Raw genomic sequence first — 23,799 nt, 5'->3', positions numbered from 1 at the left:
CGTTTTCTTTTGCTTTGTTTCCTTAGCGTATCCGCGCGAAATATGCCGATATAATAACACCAATCGTCTGTATAAGAACAGCTGGTTGCTTTGTGCTCCCATCATACAAAACTCGTCGTGGACATAATGCGCATTACGCAGTTTTATCATATCTGGTATTCATATTTATCATTTGCAAGCTTGGCCGTTGCCATGGTGTGTGCTTGTTGTGCACCATTGCAAGTATACTACATGTTTTCGAGCATTCACAGAAGCCTGTATAGTGTTTGCGGCTTCATTTCGCAGATGGCTGTGCTTATGAGAAATTTCACACCGTGCGCAGGTGGCAGATTATACGGTTTACCCGTCATTGTGTATTTGAAAAACTGACGTCTCGTTTTATCAAAATGACATCGGTATCAGAACCGAGATGCTTGGACTGCGCTACCCTGGCACGAATCTTTTCCCGGCCATTGCTGGCCATCCAGATCGCCCCTGGCTCTATCCGCGGGCAGGGACCACCTCCAGAGTCCTCGAAAATACCAGCCTCCGACCCTCCCTCCAACCGATGAGTATCTCAAACAGGCGCCGCTGAACACCCCCGCTGACGCTGCTACCGGCAATCCGCCGGGCTCGCTGACGTATTACCGGAGGGATATGCTAAACATGTCATTCAAATCGGACTCCTTTGATTCGCGCAATCAAAACGTGCCTATGTGGAAAATAAGAGCTTCGTGGAAGCCCAGCAGACGTGCCACAGCAGTTTTTCGACCTGCGGCCCGGCTCAGCCGCCCGACACGTCATCTACCGAACGGCCGAGGCGTCGCTCCGCCCGGGCGCCAGCCAACGCTCTGGGTCAACGATCGGCCTGCCCGAGGGGACGGGAGAGCACGACCGAGGGCGCGGACGCGGGACGACACCGCGCGCCGTGCGACCTGCAGCTCGGCACAGGCACAGCATCGAGAACACGCCCGGGTGCGCCGGCGCCGGACGAGACAGGGTCTGTAGCCATGTGACCGTGACACGGGAGATGGGTGTCGCCCAGAAACTGGCAGCCTGGCGTGGCAACCGCGTAGCGGCAATCTGCCTAGCGGTCAACCATCCTCCTCAGCATTAGACCGGCTGGTCTACTCCACCACTTCGGCTGTTACAAAAGGCCTAGTTTAGGCTCTCGCTCTCACTGTTTCGCTGGGACTGGCGGGGACCCGTGCATCCTGTGCTGAAGCAACCGTGATTTTCATCGTTTTTCAAGCATATAGGGGTTACCCTTCATCCCGGACCAGCCAAAATGAAATGTGACTGACGATGGACAGTCGGTCTTTGTCGATTGGTTCCTGTGTGAGTGCCTCTGCTTTGGTGTTGGCCTCGTGAGTGCTATGTTTGGCCCTTTTCTTGCCAGCCTGAAAATCCTTTTATCCTTTTAATCAGTCCTTTTTTTTAAAGTTCCTTTTAATCAGTCCTTTTTACATAAAAATGCAGGGCTGTGTCGTGTATCAACACCAGATAACCGGCTGGGCGACGAACCAACAGGTTGTAGGACTAAGGAGAAGGCTAACGGACAACTGAACGGTGCAGGAAACAATTCCGAAGCCTTCACTGAATACAGGAAGACTACTGGAAGAACTTTGAGGGACCCAGAGCAGGTCAAAGTCGGAAATATCGCTCTGAATACGGATATGGATTGAATTTGAATATGGATTTGAATATGTTGCCAACTTGTCAAACGCGAGAAACCGGTAGGTGGTGAACACCATCACAACTTGCATCAGGACATTGTTTTATTACGTCATACGTTGTTGTCGACGACAGAGCGCAATATGGTAGCACTTCAGGCCCAGGGGATTCAAGAATTTGAAAATATTTATAGACACCAACAATTGGTTTTAGGTTTAAACAGATATGCTAGACATCTTACGGGGGGGGGATTTTCCGTAGATCGGTAGTTAAGGTTCTTTATTTTCTCGCTTCACTCTTGCGCGGCACCTGCCATACTGGCCATCATTATGTTATGAGCGGTTTTTCAATCACATCAATTTTTTAGTTAAATCTCTCGACGATATGTTACGTACGATTTTGGCTGTCGGCTAGTTGCCCTTCTGTATTGATCTGCAGGTAATAATCACCGAGGCATTGCTCTGTCATAAAGCAACTCTCATGAGTGACTGTAAATGGTGGCGAAGACATTGGCTCACCGACATTACATGGACTTCTACGAAACAAGTGTTTTCGTCCTAACATGGGCTGCAAACGTCGCTACTGGGATTGCGCAACAAGCATTCCTTTATTCACACCGTCTCATGCATAATTGTCACCGGTCATATTAAAGGGAGGGTTTTAGTTTGGTCGCCACACACAGTCTGCAGGTTATGAGCGACAATCAGCCTCCCTCAGTTATCAGCGCAACCATACAGCTGTACATCATGCATACCTCGGAATTTAGCCGCAGTTTATAGTAGCCGCCTGGTGCGAGGCTCACCGCGACATCGCTGTGTCGCCCCCACCCTCTCTCGTTACTGAATTATGCCGGAATCTCCGTTGAGCACACACGGATCCCACATCGGCTTCTTAATTCCTTGTCGCCGGAATCTCACATCGCCACGCCGGAATCCTCATCGGTTCAAATGTGCGAACCTGGCCATCTGGCGCAGCTGTAATGATTTTAACAACGGTACCCTCAGTGACCAAATCCACTGCCGCTGCTAAGGGTCAGTTGCTCATGATTATCTTAGCAAACCCCCTTCTGTGGCCGCATGTAAATCCACCAGCGGAAAAAAATCAGCTAGCTTTTCCGACAGCCCAATGCCCTTTTCCGCCTTCCGTCTTCTAGGAGTCGCAAGAAAACAGCTGAAAAGCAAGTCCCAAGTTCTGCGTGCCGCAAATCGACCAACGGTACCCTACACGTGCTTTTGCTACTTTCACTAGCGGCCAGCGACGTGCGAAAATGCGCCCCACTTCATTTGTGAGTCACAGAGAGATCGATCAACAGCCAACTTCCTAATTTCTACAGGAAGTGGGACCTTTCAACCCGCGGCTAAACAACCGCCTACGTACCTCCAAGGACTTCCTCCATCACCCCCTGCGGGTAGTCACTAGGTAAGGCATCTGTAACACCTTTAGCCTGTCGTGACCAATTCCCTCGGTTGCAGTCGGGAAAAATTCACAGCCACCCCGAGCTGTGCGTAATTTATGAGCTAAGCAAGGTTAGAGATGTTTACGTCAAATGTACGGGTCTGACCACGGCGCATCCCTCACTATGGCACATAATCAGGCCACTCATTATTCACTAAACAGCTATTTTCCTACAGACCGTTCATTGAAGCGAGTAGGGAAGTACCAGGCGGGGGATCAGCACGTCATTTACACAACACACATATAGCGACGTATTTGTGCATTAGGTACACTTATACTATGATACAATGCGAGCACGAAAGGAGTGCACGACATATACGAATCAGGAATCATGTGCGAGTACGTAGGCTCAACATTCCTACAGAACTTTCCCTTCTTTAAGTAGCATTAATACGACACAGGTTACAAAACTTTGAAAGGGGCCGGGAAAATCAAAAGAACGCCGAAGGGTCGGCCATTCCTCACCGGTCTGATATTTTACAAGAGGTGTAGGAACCGAGCGCAGGTCGCCGGCGTGCAGGCCAATATGGTCTTCAATCAATCGCGTGCGTTCGTGCCAATATCCCTCCGACAGCCCACACCGTGCTTCTAAAGGTGCCCATACTCCGACGGGGTCGGTGTTTTTAAAGGCTCCCTCCGCCCCTATTGATCGTCTTGACTCGCGTGTCCGGAACGGGCGCCCGGTCAAACGTAACAAAAGAGCTGTACTCGTACATGAAAAAAAAACATATGTGGCCAGCGACGGATAGACACGCCGTGCGTCATATCTGAAGGTAGCAATTTCAATCCCGCCCCTCGTCCCCGGGATCAGAAAATACGCGTGCTGCAAGAATAACCTACTTACACTAAAAAAACTTGTGGCCTGCGCCTGGGTAGATACAGCCGCGTGCCAGCAGACGTTTGTTGCGTAAGCGGAATGGTTTCAAATAAGAAACAATGCTGCAGCTGTGTTCGTTGGGTTACAAAACATGTGGATAACCTCTTGGCATTAAGTGCAACTGAAGAACAAAGCATGCAAGTCTAACATTTCCAACTGGTCTCTTGCGGTATTTCGAAGTTTCGACTGCGCTTTGCCCATGGCACAAATTGATGTTTCCAAAATGTGCTTTTCAAGCATTGTACTTTAGTTTACGGATGCTGCACATCTTGGCGCGAATGCGTCAGTGTTGAAAATGATGGTGCGCGAAACTGGAATTTGGAGGGATTCCCAGCCGGGGGTTTAGCATTGGGAAATGGGGACACGCCGCGATTTCAAAGCGGGCTTCGGTAGGTGCCACGTCATTGATGTAGTTATGCGAAATAAGTTGTGGGACTGAGCAGGAAAGCTGGTCGCAATTGCATTCAAAGACACGAAAACGGGCTTCTCCCCGGATTTGAACCGGTTTTTTTCCATTTCCATGTTATTGCTTAACTACCGTACCGTTCTCAATCTGGCTATGCGGCATCTGGAACTCATGTGTCAATATTTATCAAGTTGCATATTCCATCTAGCACCATGAACAGCCCAATCGAAGTCGTTTGTTATGATGATAATCATCGGATGATTTACTGTCAGGTTTATGATCTGGCCGCGGTTGCAACTTGCTACTGAAGAGATGAAATGGGACATAACCAAGGAAAGTAAGTTAGTGCATGCCCACTGTCCCATGCAAGGATTTGGTGATGGTTAAGGGATGTAATGATTGTATTGAAATGTGATAACATTTTAAGTGCTGTGATGTGATCCTAAACCTTAGTCAGAAAAGTTTCTGTAGTCATTTCAAGGGGTTTCCCATCCTATCAATGTGGGGGGACAGCCAGAACTTGTGATGGGGCTACCATAATGTGTGATGGAAGGGGCTACCATTATTTGTGATGGGACATGCATTTTCGTGAGGAGGTTTCAGACCTGTTGATAGTACCTACATGCTGTGAACAAACTAACAGACCCCCACAAGAGCTTTTAGATTTAAACATCAGGATAGGTTATCATTCTGTAGTGTCTTAATAAGCTAATGATGTTGGTCTGTCCGGGTTCATAAAATTGTTGTTTGAGCTGCTTATAGTATATCTTCACTCACTTATCTGCTTGTCTTGCTATGTGCTTATGGCTGTTGAGTCATTTGTGTCACTGCACATGGTAGTGTTTATGAATCATGTAGCCTAAATAGATTTCCTAATCACCAGATTTCTGAAGTATATTCAGAAGCATTGTGAAAAACTGCACTTCTGCCTAATTTGGGTGATGGGTGGCATCTAAAGCCCTCAAAGTCCTCCCTAAGTCCTCTTATTTGCTATGTCATGCCATCATTTAACCCCTGTCAGAGGAACAGATGTAGTTATGAGTATCTCATCATGATATCTTCCCTTTCCATTATACACCCCTTGCATGAGATACTGGGCCATTTGCTCCCAGTGAGGCCTGCTGCTGACCCGCTCTTCCGGCAGACTTTGCCGCCCACCTTCCACGCATACGGGATGCCATCTCACGTTGCTCCTTCCTGGCTGTGGACTGCGAGTTCAGCGGGCTGACGACAGGCGGCACCACCTGTCAATATGACACGCCAGCTGAACGATACGCCCACCTGCGGCGTACGGCCGCCGGCTTCCTCGTCATCCAGTTTGGGCTGGCTGCCTTCACGCTGGACCAGGAGCGGGGCAGGTCGGTGGGCTGTGTGGCCCGGCGGTGGTGGGTTTGAATCTGAGATATCACAGTTTTTGTTGGTGCTATTGCAATCATTGGCTGAGTGACGTGGTGATGAGAGGCTTGGCAGGTGTGTTTATGTGTATATTAGCTATTTGCTTGTGGCACCACAATGCGACTACAGTCAGCTGCACCTAGGCAGTGCGATTGTTACTGTAATCTACTAACAGTGAACTCTGACCGCAGGTACACGCAGGAGACGTTCAACTTTTACCTGTTCCCGCGCCACCCAAGCCAAGGCTCATTCCTCTGCCAGCCGTCCAGCCTCGAGTTCCTCTCGGGCAATGGCTTCGACTTCAACAAGCTGATCAAGGATGGTACGAGCTCGCCACAACTCTATGTCCTGACCGACTTCACACTCGCGTGTGCTTGCCTGCAGCAGCTGTGTGCGGCTGACTGCGGCCCTGCCTCTGCATTTCGTTTGGTTCAATGGTGTCTGGAGTTTTGGGAAAGGAAGCGCTATAGATGGAGGAACCATTCTAAAATATCACTGTCATGCCCGTTTTTGAAGCTGATTTTCTTCAGAAAACGCACCTAAACCAAACAAAACAAGACAAAGCCTTCCATACCTCTGACGGGGCAACTTCATCCAAACGTTTATGAATTGTGCGTCGAAGTCACAGCTAGGTGCATAACTGGTGTTGGCATAATTTACTTGAAGACCTGTTGTACTTACCCTCGACTACTGCCAAGCGGCCCCACCCCATGCCATGTCACCAGACGGAGCTGGTGGCTTGACATGACGCCCCGCCCCGTGACTCCCGCCCCGTGACACCCGCCCCGTGACACCCGCCCCGACACCCGCCCCGTGACACCGCCCCGTGACACCCGCCCCGTGACACCCGCCCCGTGACACCGCCCGTGACTCCCGCCCGTGACTCCGCCCCGTGACACCCGCCCCGTGACACCCGCCCCGTGACACCCGCCCCGTGACACCCCCCGTGACACCCGCCCCGTGACACCCGCCCCGTGACACCCGCCCCGTGACACCCGCCCCGTGACGCCCGCCCCGTGACACCCGCCCCGTGACACCCGCCCCGTGACACCCGCCCCGTGACACCCGCCCCGTGACACCCGCCCCGCCCGTGACCCGCCCCGTGACACCCGCCCCGTGACACCCGCCCGTGACACCCGCCCCGTGACACCCGCCCCGTGGCACCCGCCCCGTGACACCCGCCCCGTGCACCCGCCCCGTGACACCCGCCCCGTGACACCCGCCCGTGACACCCGCCCCGTGACTCCCGCCCCGTGACACCCGCCCCGTGACACCGCCCCGTGAACCCGCCCCGTGACCCGCCCCGTGACACCCGCCCCGTGACACCCGCCCCGTGACACCCGCCCGTGACACCCGCCCCGTGACACCCGCCCCGTGACACCCGCCCCGTGACACCGCCCCGTGACACCCGCCCCGTGACACCCGCCCCGTGACACCCGCCCCGTGACACCCGCCCCGTTGACACCCGCCCCGTGACACCCCGCCCGTGACACCCGCCCCGTGACTCCCGCCCCGTGACACCCGCCCCGTGACACCCGCCCCGTGACTCCGCCCCGTGACTCCCGCCCCGTGACACCGCCCCCCCGTGACCCGCCCCGTGACACCCGCCCCGTGACACCCCGCTCCTTGACGCTCTGCACGTGACGCCCCGCCTTGCGCCGCCTTAGGCGTACCGTACCTGAAGCCCGCCCAGGGGAGACGCTGCGCGATCAGCTAGAGCGACAGCAGGAGGAAGCCGCCTCGCCGGCCGCCGCCACCACCACGCTGCTGCCGCCGCCGCTGCCAGCGTACCCGACATCAGGCGAGTTCCTCGACAAGGCTGTGTGAGTTCCGGGGCGAGCTGAGGGAGTGATTTAAGAGCGCGGAATCCCGGGAAAAGGCACTTAAAGCACTTGCGGGTCCAACAATATTGGTGTTGCGACCAATTGAACCCAAGGTGTGGGCATGTGCATGCGTCACCGAAGTATTGTCTTGGGCATCACGCCGTTCGCGCATTTGCACGCTACAGCCAACCCATCTGCGCGTTTGTACAAACTAGCCTAGTACACAAACACGCCGCGTTCGTATTCGTGGCGCGCCAGTCTTCAGCGTAGACAGCGGCGGGCAGGATCGCCGCGGACGGCGCAGTTTGCCACGCGGCGGGTGGGGCGCGGCGCCCACGGGGCGGCGGGTGATTGTCCGCCGGGTGTGATGGTGTGTGTCGTGCCGGTCAGATCGCAGGTCGGGGAGTTCCTGCGCTCGTCCGACGAGCACCTGGACTTCCACGCCTGAGCGGCTACCAGCGGAAGATCATGTACGACCACGTCAGCGCCAGGTACGCTGCCGTGGCTGGCTGTGGTACCTAGCCGCTGGTGGGATGGGTTTGCGGTGAACGTTGTGTCTGGGTGGGTGAATTACCGCTGGCGGTGGGGTTTCCGCAAGGCGGTGCAAGTGTTTCACTGTCCGCTGGATCTGCAGTGTCGCGTGCGTACCCAGTATACGCGGATCAGGTTTGTGATCGGATACTAGGCTTCTCGGCACCGTCCATTCTATACACATCATTGCTTGTTTAAAGCCATTCAGCTCCGTGTACTGCACGTGGAGTTGAAATACTGGTGAAAGTACTATATTTACATTGTTTGATGGGGATTCGGAACTCAAATATGCGTTCCTGCGATGTTTTCTGTGATACTCACCTGACCCTTGCATCATACGCCTCTGGTGGCCTCCGTACCGCGGCCCATAAGCCGGCCTCCACTCCGGCCCAGAGCCGACCTCTGTATCGCATTCCTTGACGTGCCTCTGCGCTGCAGCCCCCCCCCCCCCCCCGCCGCGTTCTGAGGAGCCTCTGATCGGCTCTGTAGTGAAGGGTCGCAGCACATGCGCGGTCGGCGACATCTGCCGGGGTCTGTACACTGACCATGTGCTCCGCTGAAGTTCGATTGTCTCTTCGCCTCCGCCCCTGCCAGCCGTGTTCCGGTTTCTGCGCCGGGCCCACTGCACTGGCGTCTGTACCACGACCGTCTGCCGCGACTGTCTAGCCTGTAGCTGCGTCTGGCCCGCCGGCCTCCGCACTCACGCGTCGTTCTCACCGCTTTCTCGCCGCTCTCTCCCCACTGTGGTCGCTGCTTACCGCAGGGTGGCCACACCGCTGGATCTGGAGACGCAGCGCACGCCGGGCGGCCAGCGCACGCTGCGTGTGCGGCGAGCCGCCGGCCCGGAAGAGCGGCGCCGCCGACTGCGCGAGCGGCTGGACGAGGCGGCCGGCTTCTGCCAGGTCATCTCGGCCATCAGCGAGTCGGTGGGTGACGCCACGGGGTCGTCACGGCCGTCTGCGCAGCGCGGGCAAGCAATGTCACTGTGACGCGAAATTTCTTTTGCGCTGGCGCGGTCATGATAAGAGAACGACAAGGGTCTACTCGATTACACGTCGCGAGCCGTCATCGCCCGCAATAACGGCTTACAATGCTCCACTGGAGGGCACCACGAGTGTGCCGCCAACTCCAGCGCGCCTTGTCCTGCGCCGTAGCTGGGCTCCCGCCGCCCGCCGCGACCCTCCTGTGCCCCCCTCCCCCCTTTCTTTCCCTCCCCCTCCCCCGCGGCGCGCTGACGTCCCTCCCGTGCCCCTCTGCTAGGGCAAGACGGTCGTGGGCCACAACATGCTGCTGGACCTGCTGCACATGGTGGAGCAGTTTGTCTGTCCGCTGCCGCAGAGCTACGCCGACTTCAGGGCGGTGGTCGGCTGCGTCTTCCCCAGGTCAGCTGCGTCTTCCCCTGTGTCTTCCCCAGGCGGTGGCAGGCGGCGCCAGCTTGTCCCGGATTCGCCCTGTCGGCAGGCGCGGTGGACAAGCAGTGTGGTCGATCTTGTGATCAAAATGTATTGGTTCCAAACCGGATGCGGAGAAGTTTTATGTGTCCCGGTTTGCACCAGGGGTGCTGCTGCTTGTTGCAGTAACTCCTGCAACTGCTGGTTCATATCAGTTCTTAGTATAATGCTGTATATAATAATAATAACAGATAGCAGACGCTGGTGCCATGCCGAAGGCAGTATTAAGTGTGAGATATGCCGGTGATGGCGGCAGGCTGTCGGTGGGTCTGGTTATCCTTTGAGGACCTTGGGCTAGCGGGACATGTAGAAGAACGGCAGTGGTGCGAATGGCGCCCAGCTACGTAGCTGTCAGATGCCGGCGAAAGCAGACGCGAGGCGCGGCCTGGGGAGCTCTTTCTCTCTGATCGGCCTGTTCGCAGCCTGGTCGACACCAAGGTGATGGGCTCAACACAGCCGTTCCGCGACCTCATCCCGTCGACCACGCTGGGCGAGATGGTGGTCTGTCTGGGAACGCACCCCTTCACCACGCCCACGGTCGGTGAGTAGAGCGCCTTTCCGCTGTTGGCTATGTGCGATCTCGCTTCTCTTACGACGGTAAATCACTTTTTTAATCGCACACCACTTTCCTTCCCCCAGGCACAGCTTTCTCTTCGCCCGATGCTAAGCAGACCTTTGTTTTGGACCAGAATCGTTGCACTTCATTATTTGGTTAACACAGTGCAGTGTACGGTGCACACCTTGCATTATCTATTGGTGTTTGCTTCGGGCTCGAGAGTGGATCGGCCACGACAACCAGACGCGTCCAGCTGCCCTAGCCGGGAGAGGACTCGGACTGGGCGGCGCGCGCCCTGCGCCCCGACGGTTGTCCTCAGGACCTGTACTCGGAGTCGACTGACGCGGTCCAGGCGCGCTGTGCGTCCCCGCTGACGCGACGCTGATACGCTGCCGCTGTCGGCCGAACCCGCCCTGACCTGACTGGCTTGAGCCAACCGATCTGACCTCGGTCTGACCTGGCAAGACCCCCCGCTTTGCTTGACCCGACCCGACCTGTGCTGACTGTCCTGGACCTGCTCTGACGTCGCGCGGTGCCGATCCGACTCGGACCGACTCTTAGTGGACTGGATCTGGCTCAAATCTTACATGCCGTGACCTGACTACGACCTTGCATGGCCCTGTCCATAATACAGGCTTGCATAGCCCTGCCCTGACTGCAGCCTTACAGGGCCCTGCCTAGAATACAGTCTTGCATAGCCCTGCCCGGAATACGGCCTTGTACCTCCCCGATCCGGCTGCAGGCTTGCATGGCCCTGCCCCGACTGAAGCCTTACATGGCCCTGCCTAGAATACAGTCTTGCATAGCCATGTCCGGAATACGGCCTTGCACGGCCCTGACCCGACTGCAGGATTGCAGGGGCCTGACCTCAATTGATGCCAACGTGGCGTGATTCTCACCTGGCCTGTCCCGATATTATCTGACCCTGACCCGACCCGATCTGACATTGATCTGATCTTATCCCGAGCTGACCTGACCTAGGTCTGGTCCGATTCGACCTGACCCTGATCTGTCTCATCCTGAGCTGACCCAACCTAACCTGACCAGGGTCTCACCCCGAGCTGACCTGACCTGACCTGATGTGACCCTGACCTGTTGGCAGTGGCGGCCGAGGGCAGCAGCGGGCCCGAGTACCGCGTGGGCGACAGCAAACATCACGAGGCCGGCTACGACGCCTTCCTCACCGCCGTCTGCTTCGCCTCAATGGTCAACTACCTGGGTGAGAGGACGTCCTGAAGAGTGTTCAGGCTCAAGAGCTGTTGGCGACGGAGAGAATGGCTGCATGTGGGGAGGATTTTTAGATGTGGAAGGTGGTATTCGTTCTCCCAGGTGTGACAGCGTGTTAGTATCGTTAAAGCGGTTCTGAAATCGTTTAAAAATCGTTGAAAGCTTGGCTCTGGCAGTGGTGCGGGTCATACATTATGTGAAGCAGCGCACGACGGTGGGGTTCTGAGTGGAAGCCTGGTGGTGATAATTGTCGACATTGGTGCGTTAGTTTTGTTCCTACACGGTCCAGCGTGGGTGGCTCCGCGATCAGATCTGTGGAGCAGGGCCAGGCCTGAGAGCGCCCCGGCGGTCCTCAGGTCTGCTGCTGACGCCGCCCAAGCCGCTGCTGGAGCCCAGCGCGGATATCGTGCGCCCCTTCTCCAACAAGTGAGTTACGGCGGGTAGTTGCGCCGCTTCCGTGTTCTGCGATCGCTTTTGGATAATGGCCGCGTTTTCCGCGTGGAGAGGCGAGCGTTTGTGTGGTAGGTCCGTGTCCAGCTGATGCGAGAAGCTGAAGTATGTGAAATGGCCAATGGAATCCACGTGCATGGCAGTCACCGATTCCCCATTGATTCGGGAAACAATATTTTACGTTAGTGAGAAGTCACCATTGGATCACATTTCACATTTCCGTGAAGCGAGGCCGCGAGTGTAGCGTGCGTGCCCTTGAGCCGCGGAAGGCTGCGCGTGATGCGTGTGGCCGGCGTGCCGTGCAGTGCAGTGTATGCCAGCCTGGTCAGCCTGTGCTTGCGCTGACCTCACCTGAGCCTGACCTGATGTTATGTGACTGGCCCAGGGTTAGCAGAGCCGTCTGTCGGCCCTGGCGTGGGTACACGTGTACCGTACCCGCCGCAGGGTGTTTGTGAAGGGGATGTGGGTACACGTGTACCATACCCGCCGCAGGGTGTTCGTGATGAGGATGGCCGACATGCCGTACCTGAACCTGACGGGAGATGACGTGGAGCCCAGCCGTGACCACGTCTTCCACCTGACCTTCCCGGCCGCCTGGAAGACGAGCGACATCGTCCAGCTGTTCAGCGCCTTCAGTGAGTCGCCGACGGCCCGTACCGTGGCTACGAACGCGAGCCTACCCTAGCTATCGTTGCGGAGTTGACGTGGTCCAGCCCCAGCGATGTCACCGTTAATTTACGCCCATGTCGAGTGCATCAGGGGTTGAGTGCGATCTGCGGTCAAATGCGCCGGGGTCTCAGGCTGCCCGCACACTGCATAACACAAACTTCCCGCACGTTGTATTGGTCAAGCTGCCGCTGTGTGCTGCACATCGGTGTGTGTGTGTGTGTGTGTGTGTGTGTGCGTGTGTGTGTGTGTGTGTGTGCGTGTGTGTGCGTGTGCGTGTGCTTGTGCGTGTGCGTGTGTTTGTGCGTGTGCGTGTGTGGTGCGCGTGCGCGTGCGCGTGCATGTGTGTGTGTTGCATTACCGGACGTCCCGGACCTTCGCCTGCCCGTTGTGTGGTGTAAGTCCCCTGACTCGTGACTACTCTGTGTGACTCGCCAGGCGTCCCGGACCTTCGCCTGCCCGTTGTGTGGTTAAGTCCCCTGACTCGTGACCACGCTGTGTGACTCGCCTGACGCGTCACAAAACGGTGAGACCGATGCCAAAATGCGCCCCGTCGAGACATCAGGGAGCCGATGTCGCTGGTTGTCCTGACCCGGAGACAGATGGACTGCTTTAGAAATCAGTGCGGAGCGCCAAGCTCGCGCCACCTGACGCCAACATACCGGACGAAGGTCTGTGATCACGACTTTTGGAGCGCAGCTACAAATCAGGACTTGGCGAAATGCCGGGCCGAGGGCCGTGACCCATGGTCAGTGACCCGTGACCCGTGACCCGTGACCCGTGACCCGTGACCTAGCCCCGCAGCACGGGGTTCTGACCGACGGGTGGGCTGCACGCAGGCCGGGTGCACGTGGCCTGGATTAACGACACGTCCGCGTTCGTCTCGCTGGACCGGCGGGACCAGGCGAGCCAGGTGCTGCAGAACGTCAAGGCGGCCGGCCTCTTCACGCTCTGCACCTACAGCGAGTGGCAGGCGGCGCAGGTCGGTGGCAGGGCGGCGCGGCGCAGGGTATGGAGGGGGATGGGGTCGTGGGCGGCTGGCCCCTCCCGGAGCGGCACAGGTTATCAGGGACGGCACACGGCACTGGTCCCTCCTCTGCGTTTAGATGTCTGTGGTTCGAATATGCGGTTGTGCGTCTAGTTTGGGCATAGGAAAAGCCAATTATCGCTGACACATCTATCAAAACTAACTGAACATCCATGTGAAGCAGTCTCATACGAGTCGTGGGCGTCAACCACGTCTCCATTTCAGCGAATGTCGCGCCCCGACCGAGCCGCGAAGCAGAAGACCTCTCCCGCGCCGGTCCGCGCGGTCTCCGCCGCTGGCGGCGCGGGCTCGGCGGCCGCAGACGCGCCGCCCGCCGCTGCGGTCAGTCCGCGCCCGGGCCCGGGCCGGCCGCCAGCCGCCGCAGGCGCCCCACGCCGCCGCACCGCCTCCGGCAGCGAGGCGACGGCGCGCTCCAGTCCGACCGCGGCCGACAGCGCCGCGCCGCGCCACAGCTCGCCGCGGGACGCCGGGAGTGACGCGCAGCACGCGCTGGCCAGGTCCGCCCGGAAGAAGCGGAAGCGGGAGACTTCCGGTGAGTCCGCAGGGCGTCAGTAAGTCAGCGGGGTGTGGTGAACAGTCAGCTGCGCCTCACAGTGCCGTAGCTCTGTGTGTGAGGAAAGCTAGTCAAGTGGGTGGTAGGCTTTGGTGTTGATAATTATTGGATCCAGGTTTGAATCCCGATGCAAGAGACTTTTGCTGGCGCCGCATCCATCGTAGTATGAAAATGCTCGTCGGCCAGGCAGCTACATGTGTCAAGGCATAATCAAATGACCTTTCCAACTTGGCCCGAGGCTATGTTGCCTGTTCCCTTGGCTGTTTTGCTGTTAAGCTGTTGGTTGTGCGTGTCACTTGCGGTCCAGAATAGGCAAGGAACAGGCCGGGACTCTTACTTATTGGAGTCATAATCATTACCGGATTATTTCCTCGATGTCCTGGAGCTGACACCAAACGTGTTGGAGAGATCGACGTTAGGCAAGCAGTTAAGTGACAATTTTGACTTAAAAACTGTGAAAGGCTACCAAAAACACTACTGAAACACTGAACGCCTATTTAACACACTACTGGAACGCATCTAAACGTTTCGCCTTTTCGTTTCAAGTATTTTGAATCACTGACACCGACTGCAATCTGAAATACACAAACAGGATTCTAATTTGTGCTATGCGGCGGTTCACCTCATCGGAAAGGTATCACTTCTTAAGAAAACAACGAAAAATAAGTGTTGTAGGCGGGCACACAAATTATCAAGCATGGGGTCGCTTTTAGCGCTGGTGTGATGCAAGGGCATCTGGCGTTATCATCAGCCTGCCAAGCTGGGTCGATTCTTGGAGCTCTCCTTGGCACAGTGATCGCTCGGACTTTCGTAATGAGGCAGGCATGATAACGACTAGTAGATGTGTTGTATGCGGCATGGCACACCTGGACCGCTCGTGGACCACGGCAGCAGGACGCGCCAGCTTATGCCGCAAATGTAATTATCGTGTTTTTTTTTCTCCTTTCTCCAGACTCTTCGGCGAACGGGACGACAGCACCCGGGGGCTCGACAGCCGCAGCCGACACGGACGTGTTCGCCGTGCCGGACTGGTAGCGGCGGCTGCTGCTGGCGGCGACGCCGCCGGTCAACCGCCCGCTGCTGGCGGCGGTGCCACCGGTCAACCGCCCGCTGCTGGCGGCGGCGCCGCCGGTCAACCGCCCGCTGCTGGCGGCGGCGCCACCGGTCAACTGCCCGCTGCTGGCGGCGGTGCCACCGGTCAACCGCCCGCTGCCGGCGGCGGCGCCACCGGTCAACCGCCCGCTGCTGGCGGCGGCGCCACCGGTCAACCGCCCGCTGCCGGCGGCGCGGCCGCAGCGCGCGGTGGCGCCACCTGTCGCTGGGGTTTATTTGATGTGAATTGCACCGTACAAATACACATCTCATCCGCAGCAGGTGTTCAGCAGCGTTCAGAAGTCGTACGTTGAAATGGGCTCCGCCGCCACGGGGACGGAGACAAGCCCAACTGTTTGACATTTTAAAACTACTTTAGTCTGACGTTTTGATTTGGTGGATTTCGGTGATCAGCACGCACACTAAGCCGGGGTTATTGCGTGAGCCCCAATCCCTCAACTCGATCCTGAAGTTCCGGGTCGACGGCAGGATCTTGCGGCGAGGGCTTCACGTGTCGCAATGGTGGGCACGGCCCGTCCCGCCCTCTGACCTGCTGGATACGGCCGCTGGGCGCAGGCCATCCCAATCAGAAGCGAGAAGTGGGCGCCTGAGGCGACTCGAACCCACTCCGCCGTGGGTGGGCGGGTCGGAAGACACATCCTGTAACCAACTTGGTAAGATATTGGTCGACCAACAGTGTAATCGCATGCAGCATTATGCAAGAAAGAAAGATCTTCAGCTCCTTGTATTTCGGCAGCTTGAGTTTATAGTTCGTATGGTGAGTTATTGACCTTCAAATGACGGAACGTACTGCTGAAACGAAGTTATATCGCAAACATTCATCATATGAACGGTGCTCCACGCTTCGAGCTGACATGCTCAAGAGCACTCACGAGTAATAAGGGTTTGAACAAGTCCTGAGCAAATAAAAGAAACACCTGGCAGGTAAGACACGGGAATGTAAAAAAAATGCTGAAAATTTTCCTAATCTGCAAAGACAATGCCACAAAAAAGGGCTGCACGAAACGCAGACGGCTAAGCCGGAAGTTCGCGATGACCCGTACCGAGTATTGGTTAAGAATCTCACTCGCCGCGTTTATCCGGCCTCCAGCATTGCCTCAACCTCACGAACATTACTGGAACGGTGTGCTCACGTCCTGCAGCCTAACAATACGAGGGACTGGTAAGGGCAACCCGAGCATGCGTCGAAAGCATAATATTTTTCTGGACGTTTCGATCCCTTGTGCCTGGTGTCGGGGTATAGCTATTTGTTGCAGGGTTTCCGGCGTTCATCACACTGAATCATTTTTGAACGTTCATAACCTACATAATGTTAAAACCAGGCCCTATAGTGACGCCGTGTTCAGCCTCAAAATAAGATTACGAATTCACGGCGATTCTGAGAGCCCTGAACTCATGAAATGAAGCGTCATGCTCACGTGCATTGTAAGAAAACGCTCTCGAAATCCTGGAATGTCTTTTCCCCATGCTCTTCCACGGTTGAGGCCTTCGATGTCAAAGTTTATCCATCATGCATCGAATCCCAATCTGAATGCGGCCACGTATTTAGATTGCGATTCTAACGTCAGGTATATGCACCTTTGACAACTTGGCCTTTCCGGAGGTCACGATGTAGCTTCGAAGGAGTGGCTAATCCAATACACAGTCACGCATTTGCCCGTCAATAAGGTGTCGAATTCAAATCCAAACACAACCACGTGCTTGCTGCAACGTCAAATGCATTGAATTTTGACAGACTGGCCCCTAAATGAATAAAGGTCCCCGTGCAGCTTCAAGGCAATTGGAAGTCGGATGTGCAGTCACATCACTCCGTCAGCAAGGCATCTAATCCAAGCGTGCCGACACTCATGTGGTCGCCATGACGTCAGGTATTTGCACATTTGGTAACAATTCCCGTGAAGGTCGCCTCACAGCTGCCAGACAATTGGGGGACAACACGCGATCACCGAGTTCTTGGTCATTAATGCATCAAACCCACATCTAAAAACGGCCGCTGTTTGTCATGACGTCGGGTGTAGGCACTTCTGGCAGCCGAATTTCTGGGGGTCACCGTACAACCCCCAGGCAGTGGGGAGTTAAAAATGTGGTCGCGTACACTCCGCCAATAATGCATCAAATTCAAACATCAAAACGTCTACGTGCTCGTCCTGTCGTGACGGATATGCACCGTTGATAACCTAACATAGGTCATCGTATAGCACAAAGGCAGCTAACAGTTAAGTACGCATATACGCACTACTCCGTCAATAAGACATCAAATCCAACCCTGAAGGTGGCAACGTGTCGCCATGGTGTCGGCAGCATGACTTTCAAAGGTCACTATAAAGCCTCCAGGAGACTAGGGGAAATACACGGTAACACATTAACCTGACAATAACGCATCGAAGCCAAATCTAAAAACAATTACATTACGACTTGCGTCATTTAGACATTGTACACTTCAAACATTACGTGTCTTGGACGTTGTGTGCTTGGGACATTTCGCACTTTGTACGCTCTGCACTATGGATGCATGGATGATGCGGCCCCGGCGAGACACGCGGCCGCCACTTCACGCCCTTGGCTCCGGGCCCGCCGCCTTTGTTTGAAGAGTTCAGTTTCACCCGCTGCTGCCGAGACAATGCAGCGGCGGATGGACTGAGATGCGGAGTCTCGAGTGTTACCGGCTGGCGGTGATGTAACCCAGCACGTTACGGCAGGTGGTGTCTGGTGTTTGACAGCAACAGACGGCAGAGGAAAGCTGCTAACGGAGCACAGACACGCGCGTTGACAGTGGAACACGTGTGTGTGTGTGTGTGTGTGTGTGTGTGTGTGTGTGTGTGTGTGTGTGTGTGTGTGTGTGTGTGTGTGTGTGTGTGTGTGTGTGTGTGTGTGTGTGTGTGTTGGTCGGTGGGAGCAACGCCTCAGGAAACTGAAATGCGTTTTTTACCTAAAGCAGGGGTGAAGTTCCGTATTCAGTTGGGGAGACTTAAGCTCTCATCCCCTTCCAACTTCGGCTCGAGCCCCCAACCCCCCAACTTTGAGAAGAAAGTCTGCCAAATGCGGGGGGAAACCCACTTGTTGCTGTAGTTTGCGGTGGGTTGAGTCTTTTATCAACGTTCAGTCCCCCAGCTCAAGTTGGGAAGCTTCGCTTCGGATCTGAGGCTTCAGTGTGTCGCACACGAACATTGCGTTAATTTGCTATCGGCTTGTCATCTGAAGTGTCACCTGAGGTGCTAAACAAACCAACCTGCTGGGAAAGGCATCCCGCATTAGTCGACGTACAGTCTATTCGCGTTCACACCGCGGCCCAATGAATAGCGTGTTGGAGTATTACTGGCGAGAGGCTCAACTCGTGCATGTGTAGTTTGCCTTGTGTCGCACCACCAGGGTCACAGTATTTCAATAACAGCAAAACTGCCCGATGCCCCTGGCACATTGGTGAGATGTTTTTGCTGTTAGTGTTAATGCACTTCGATGATACAAGCGCGCGCAGCGGCGGATAGCGAACAGCTCTTAAACCGTCTGTCCATGGTTGTCCACACGGAGCAATGCAAGTGGCCAGGAACACGCCTAATGGATGTCCCACCTTCCAGTGCGCACTCCCTCTCGTTGCCCACACTCAGCGGCCATCTGCGTCAATGTCACGAGGTCCTAGCCCTGCCACCGCGCTCCGAGCATTCCCACAACCGCCAGCCGGGCATCTACGCCGTTCCCGGCCGCCTTCCACGCCGCCTCTGAGGTCGAGGCCCCGCCGACCCGGCGTCATGACGAGCCACCGCAGTGACGAGGTTAGCGCTCTGACGCCAGGAGTCCCGTGCCGGCGACGGGGCTGGTCACGGCGCCCGGCTGAAGACCCCGCCGACCCGGCGTCATGACGAGCCACCGCAGTGACGAGGTCGGCGCTCTGACGCCGGGAGTCCCGTGCCGGCGACGAGGCTGGTCACGGCGCCCCGGCTGTCTCATCACGGGAGCCGCAGCTGGGGTCGTGGGAAAGTCGTGCACCTCGGGCTGTGATGACGGCCAGCACGCGAGTCGGGCTCCGGCGTTTGGGGTCAGGCTCCGGGCTCGGGCGCGCTCCGTCAGGCGATGACTCGCGTTTTGGAGACACCAGAGCCCGCAGCGGGCGCTTCGGCTACGCCAAACAAGCGCCAACGTTGACATTGGCTTTGGTATGCCGGCGTCGCAGGCGCTGACGTCACGTCCTAGCTCAGGTCTGGTGCGTTGACGGGAGGTCGGCATGCTAACGACACGTCTCAGCTCAGGCTTGGTGCACTGACATGAAGTCGGTGTGCTGACGTCACGTCCTAGCTCAGGTCTGGTTAACTGACTTGAGGCCGGCATGTTGACGTCACGTCTCAGCTCAGGCCTGGTGCGCTGACATAAAGTCGGTGTGCTGGCGTCACGTCCTAGCTCAGGTCTGGTGCACTGACTTGAGGCCGGCACACTTACGCACCGACAAGGGATCAGTGCGCTGTTCTGTTGACACGAGGTCAGAGCACTGACATGCTGCCCCTAGGTCACCGCACTGACGTGGATCAGCCGCTCATGCGCTGGCATAAGGCCATTACGCCACTACACCAAAATTCCGGCATCCAACGCATTGATGCTTACACAGTGTGCTGATTCCCGGGAACAATATCAGCTTGTCTGGCTTACATCCGAAGCACTAATTGTGGAAAAACGGCTTGAGCCTCCATGCCTTGAGCACTGATGTGACATAGCTTTAATATCACCCCAGGGTCCGTGCTCTCCACACCTTTGCTAACAGCTGACCTGGGTGGATTGGGACCAGGGGCGTCACTTTATATACTTTCGGGGGCTTGATCCGCCATGCTGGCTTGGCGGCATGTGCTGTGCTCCCCTCCCCAGTGCTGCTCTGAGCCCGCTCAATGCACATGGACAAGGAGGGAATGCTGGGCCAAAGAAATGTGGAGTAATTGTATTAACGATAGGTACACCAGGTAGTAGATATCTTAATCCATTACCATAATAATCATCTAAATTTGGTACCAAATGGTATCTATCCTGTAGGTGCATAATGTGTGTCATTCTCGAGGCCCTTCAACAATTCATGCTAAATACTTCATATGTTAAGCCAACCTGTAAATGTTTGACAAGCTTCTTAAATGATAACGCCTGGATTGGAATAAAGAACAAATGACTACAGTATGCGACAACTTTTTAAAGTACAATTTGGCCCAGGCAAAAGTTAACGTATTTTTTACCAACAGTGGCAAGTGTATTTGTCGCATAATCTTGGCTGTGGTGGTTACACATCACGATCAGCAACGCCGGCAGCCATCGGTGATCCCTCACTAAGATTTACTGAGATGCTTTTCTGTGAATTTCGCCCCATTCTAAGCTTTTCACAAAAAGGCAGCTCGCACCAACTCGACGGATTTTGGGTTAGGTCAGGTCAACCTTTTCCGCTGAAACCCTCACTCGATTTTAGAAAGCGACACCCCTGGTCAGGACCTAGCTACACTGGGCTTGTCTGGTTGTGCCAGCTCTGACTATGTTAACACGACCACGCGAGTCTGCAGCTAGCAGGCTGCCTTAGCGCTGCACGGTCAAACAAACCGCCAATCCGCGGGCTTCGCTAGCACACCATGTTGCCAAAACCGCCCCAGGGCATATCACGACGGTGGTACGATTAGCAGAAGGGACGAGGCCCGAGGTAGCGGTTTCTTGCTCGGATGGGAAGATTGTTAGCATTGTGTATTTCAGTATGGCGATCTACTGCACGCAAATGATATATGCGCCTAGCCTTGGCCAAACCAACTATGTGATAGAGCAAGGTGTGCAGCTCAGTAGTTAAGCGTACTTGAAATCGAAGCATGCAACCATTTCGAAAAAAACGGCATCACGCGATCCCTGGAAGTCCCCTTTGATTAGAATAGTCACCATCGAAAAACGCTTCAGGATTTTTCATGCTGGCTGGTCAGCTCTAGTCTTCTAATTGCTAATCACTTACCACAATTCCGAAATCACAGATGGCACGGCTAAAATCGGTTCGCAGAGGGGAGCCCGGCTGAAACGACCCGTGATTGGTTTGACGTCACGGGACGCCCTGGCGGTCAGCCAGCGTTTGGTGAGGGCCTGCATTTAACATGAGATGAAAGGCGGTCATGGGCTTTTGGTCTGTAGTGGCAGAACGGTTGGCATTTGGCCTTCTAACTTGGACGTTTGCTTTTATGAACGTTCTCACAGATGCTTGCATACATGTCCGACTAAGTGTAATAACTCCAGTGGCAAAGGTCCGGGTGAGTGGTAAGCAAAGCTATCTGCGGGACTATCCAGGTCATCTGGGTCCACGCTACCGGGGCTTCCCCACTCTCTGGTCATCTGATGGTCCTGCGCTACCGAGGCTTGCCCCACTCTCTGGTCATCTGATGGTCCTGCGCTACCGAGGCTTGCCCACTCTTGGTCATCTGATGGTCCTGCGCTACCCCGAGACTTCCCACTCTCCGGTCATCTGATGGTCCTGCGCTACCGGGGCTACCCCATGCAGGCGCCCTTCTCAGATATGTGTGGGTGCTCAGATGTGGCTCTCGCCAGGATGCGGGACTTAAACCGGTTTCTGATTAACGGCTAGTTAACTTTCTGGTCCCAGAAAAGGGTGTCGCGAGGATTCAGTGAAGCGATGAAGAAAGAAGTGAGGATCCCTGCGCACCGTTAGCCACCCGGGAGCAATCTACCACCAAAAGAGAGACGGCTGTAGCCAAGATAACCACATGTGAAACGCCTCAGGTCGTCAAAGTGCTCGAAATCACTGAAAATGATACAGCTCCGGCGAACAGTTTTTGGAATGGGCCGCGGGGACCGTCACAGTGAACAGACGATGACGGTCATCACTAGAATATAGCACAAAGCCGTCAGCCGCCAGTAAATGGCCCCGACGTCACACAAATTCCGTACCAGCTTCTTGACATCAGAAAAGTTGGTCGGAATTCTACCGATTGAATGAAAAGCGGCGGCGGTGTCGGGTAACCAGCGGCAGAGATGCGCTTTTATACGCCGTAGCATGCAGCGGCACCGTCTGGACGCGAGATGCTTCGGCCGTCTGGATGCTAGATGTGTCGTCCGTCTGGTCGCGAGATGTGTCGTCCGTCTGGCCGCTGGATGTTTCGTCCGTCTGGCTGCTAGATGCGTTGTCCATCTGGCCGTTAGATGTTTCGTCCGTCTGATCACGAGATGTTTCGCCCGTCTGGCTGCCCGATGTTTTGTCCGTCTGGCTGCTAGATGTTTCGTCCGTCTGGCCGCTGGATATTTCGTCCGTCTGGCCGCTGGATATTTCGTCTGGCTCGGGCACGTTTCATCGCCATCATGCCTTTCGGTCCAGATATCTCCCGCGCCAGACGTAGTACACAGTTTTTGATGACAAATGTGTGATCCACGTCTGTAGGTCTGTCAGGTGAAGATGAAAACGAGCAACTGACCACTACGCTATTAAAACAAACCAACGTGACAAGTGACTGGAGTTCCATAGATCGTACAGCTCAATTTACCGTTGTCCGGAACATTGTTTCCACTCCCAAGAGAAGCTCCTTTCACAGTGTCCTCACGGCCGGCCCGAAAACCAACTGCACACTCTAGCACGGCTGCGATGGGCGCATTGTTTGACGCACGTGCCACTTCGACGGCGTTCTCCTGTCCAGTTTTCGTCTGCGTGCCGGCATTTCCTTTTCCTGCCGCCAGTACCCGGCTATGACGCAACCTTCGCCGGCCGTCGGGCGGAAGGCGAACGCTCCTGACTGAAAGGCGGATGTGAGCGCGTGTGAAGGTAACACACCCGGTCTCCCAGCGGTGCACGTCGCGGCGTGTCCAGGTGGTCCGGTCACCAACGCATTGCGAATACACTCGGTCTCCGCGGTGCACGTCGCGGCGTGTCCAGGTGGTCCAGCACCTACGCACTGCGGATGGTGCACAGCCCGTCAACGGCGTGTGGGCCGAGGAGAGAGGAGGGGAGAGAAGGGGCGAGGAGCCGAGGAGCGACCCAGGAACACAGCGGGGGAAACTGGCAAAATGTCAATGCCAGCGGTTCTAATCAGCTTGTTGTGCCCGTGAAAGCAGTTATTGGACTGGCATTCTGACATCGTCATCCTGTTCCCCGGCACATCCCGCGTGCTATTAACCGGCGCTGCGCTGTTAACATCACGCAGGCGAAGAGACCTATCAAATGTTGGCAAAATCTGCGGACTTATGAGAGATTTACATAGATAGCCGTAAGAAAAAGCACAATGAATGCTAAGTAAGGACATGGTACACAGTGCCACCGTCTGTTCTTAACCCGCGACCGGCCGGTGGTCTGAGACAACCGCGCTCGGCGGGGGGGGGAGTTGACTTCCCCTCTGGGATCTCCAACTTTTAGACGCCGTATGGAAAAATACCATTTTGAAGATCTGGTCAAATCATGAAAAATACACCCCAAATATTCCACTTTAGGTCAAATGTGAGGTCACCAGTGGACGGTAAAGGTCAAAAATGGTCGTTCCGATGGATGCAGTTAAAGCCTACGTAAACACGTGAAAACTGATGTGGAGGGCACGTAAATAAGTGCAAATACTATGGAGAGTCCATTCCGACCATTTCTGTTCCCCCACAAGGTCAGGT

General features: G+C 55.6%; 1 protein-coding gene across 1 annotated transcript; it reads left to right on the top strand.

Moving 5' to 3' along the window:
- Positions 1–4,588: 4,588 nt before the first annotated feature.
- On the top strand, positions 4,589–13,814 carry LOC119113555 (poly(A)-specific ribonuclease PARN; the record flags this gene model as incomplete). The annotated part of the gene is made up of 13 exons (XM_037237852.1): positions 4,589–4,728; positions 5,536–5,749; positions 5,978–6,108; positions 7,454–7,473; positions 8,000–8,100; positions 8,904–9,066; positions 9,401–9,522; positions 10,014–10,132; positions 11,250–11,366; positions 11,731–11,800; positions 12,317–12,459; positions 13,330–13,472; positions 13,743–13,814. Coding segments are annotated over exons 1-13 (1,476 nt in total), but the record flags the coding sequence as incomplete, so codon positions are not given.
- Positions 13,815–23,799: the final 9,985 nt, after the last annotated feature.

The sequence above is a fragment of the Pollicipes pollicipes genome, unplaced genomic scaffold, assembly GCF_011947565.3.
Source record: "Pollicipes pollicipes isolate AB1234 unplaced genomic scaffold, Ppol_2.1 Scaffold_7262;HRSCAF=8765_pilon_pilon_pilon, whole genome shotgun sequence".
Classification (NCBI taxonomy): Eukaryota; Metazoa; Arthropoda; class Thecostraca; order Pollicipedomorpha; family Pollicipedidae; genus Pollicipes; species Pollicipes pollicipes.
The sequence above is the reverse complement of the archived record's forward strand: the minus strand, read 5'-3'. Positions and strand labels throughout refer to the sequence as shown.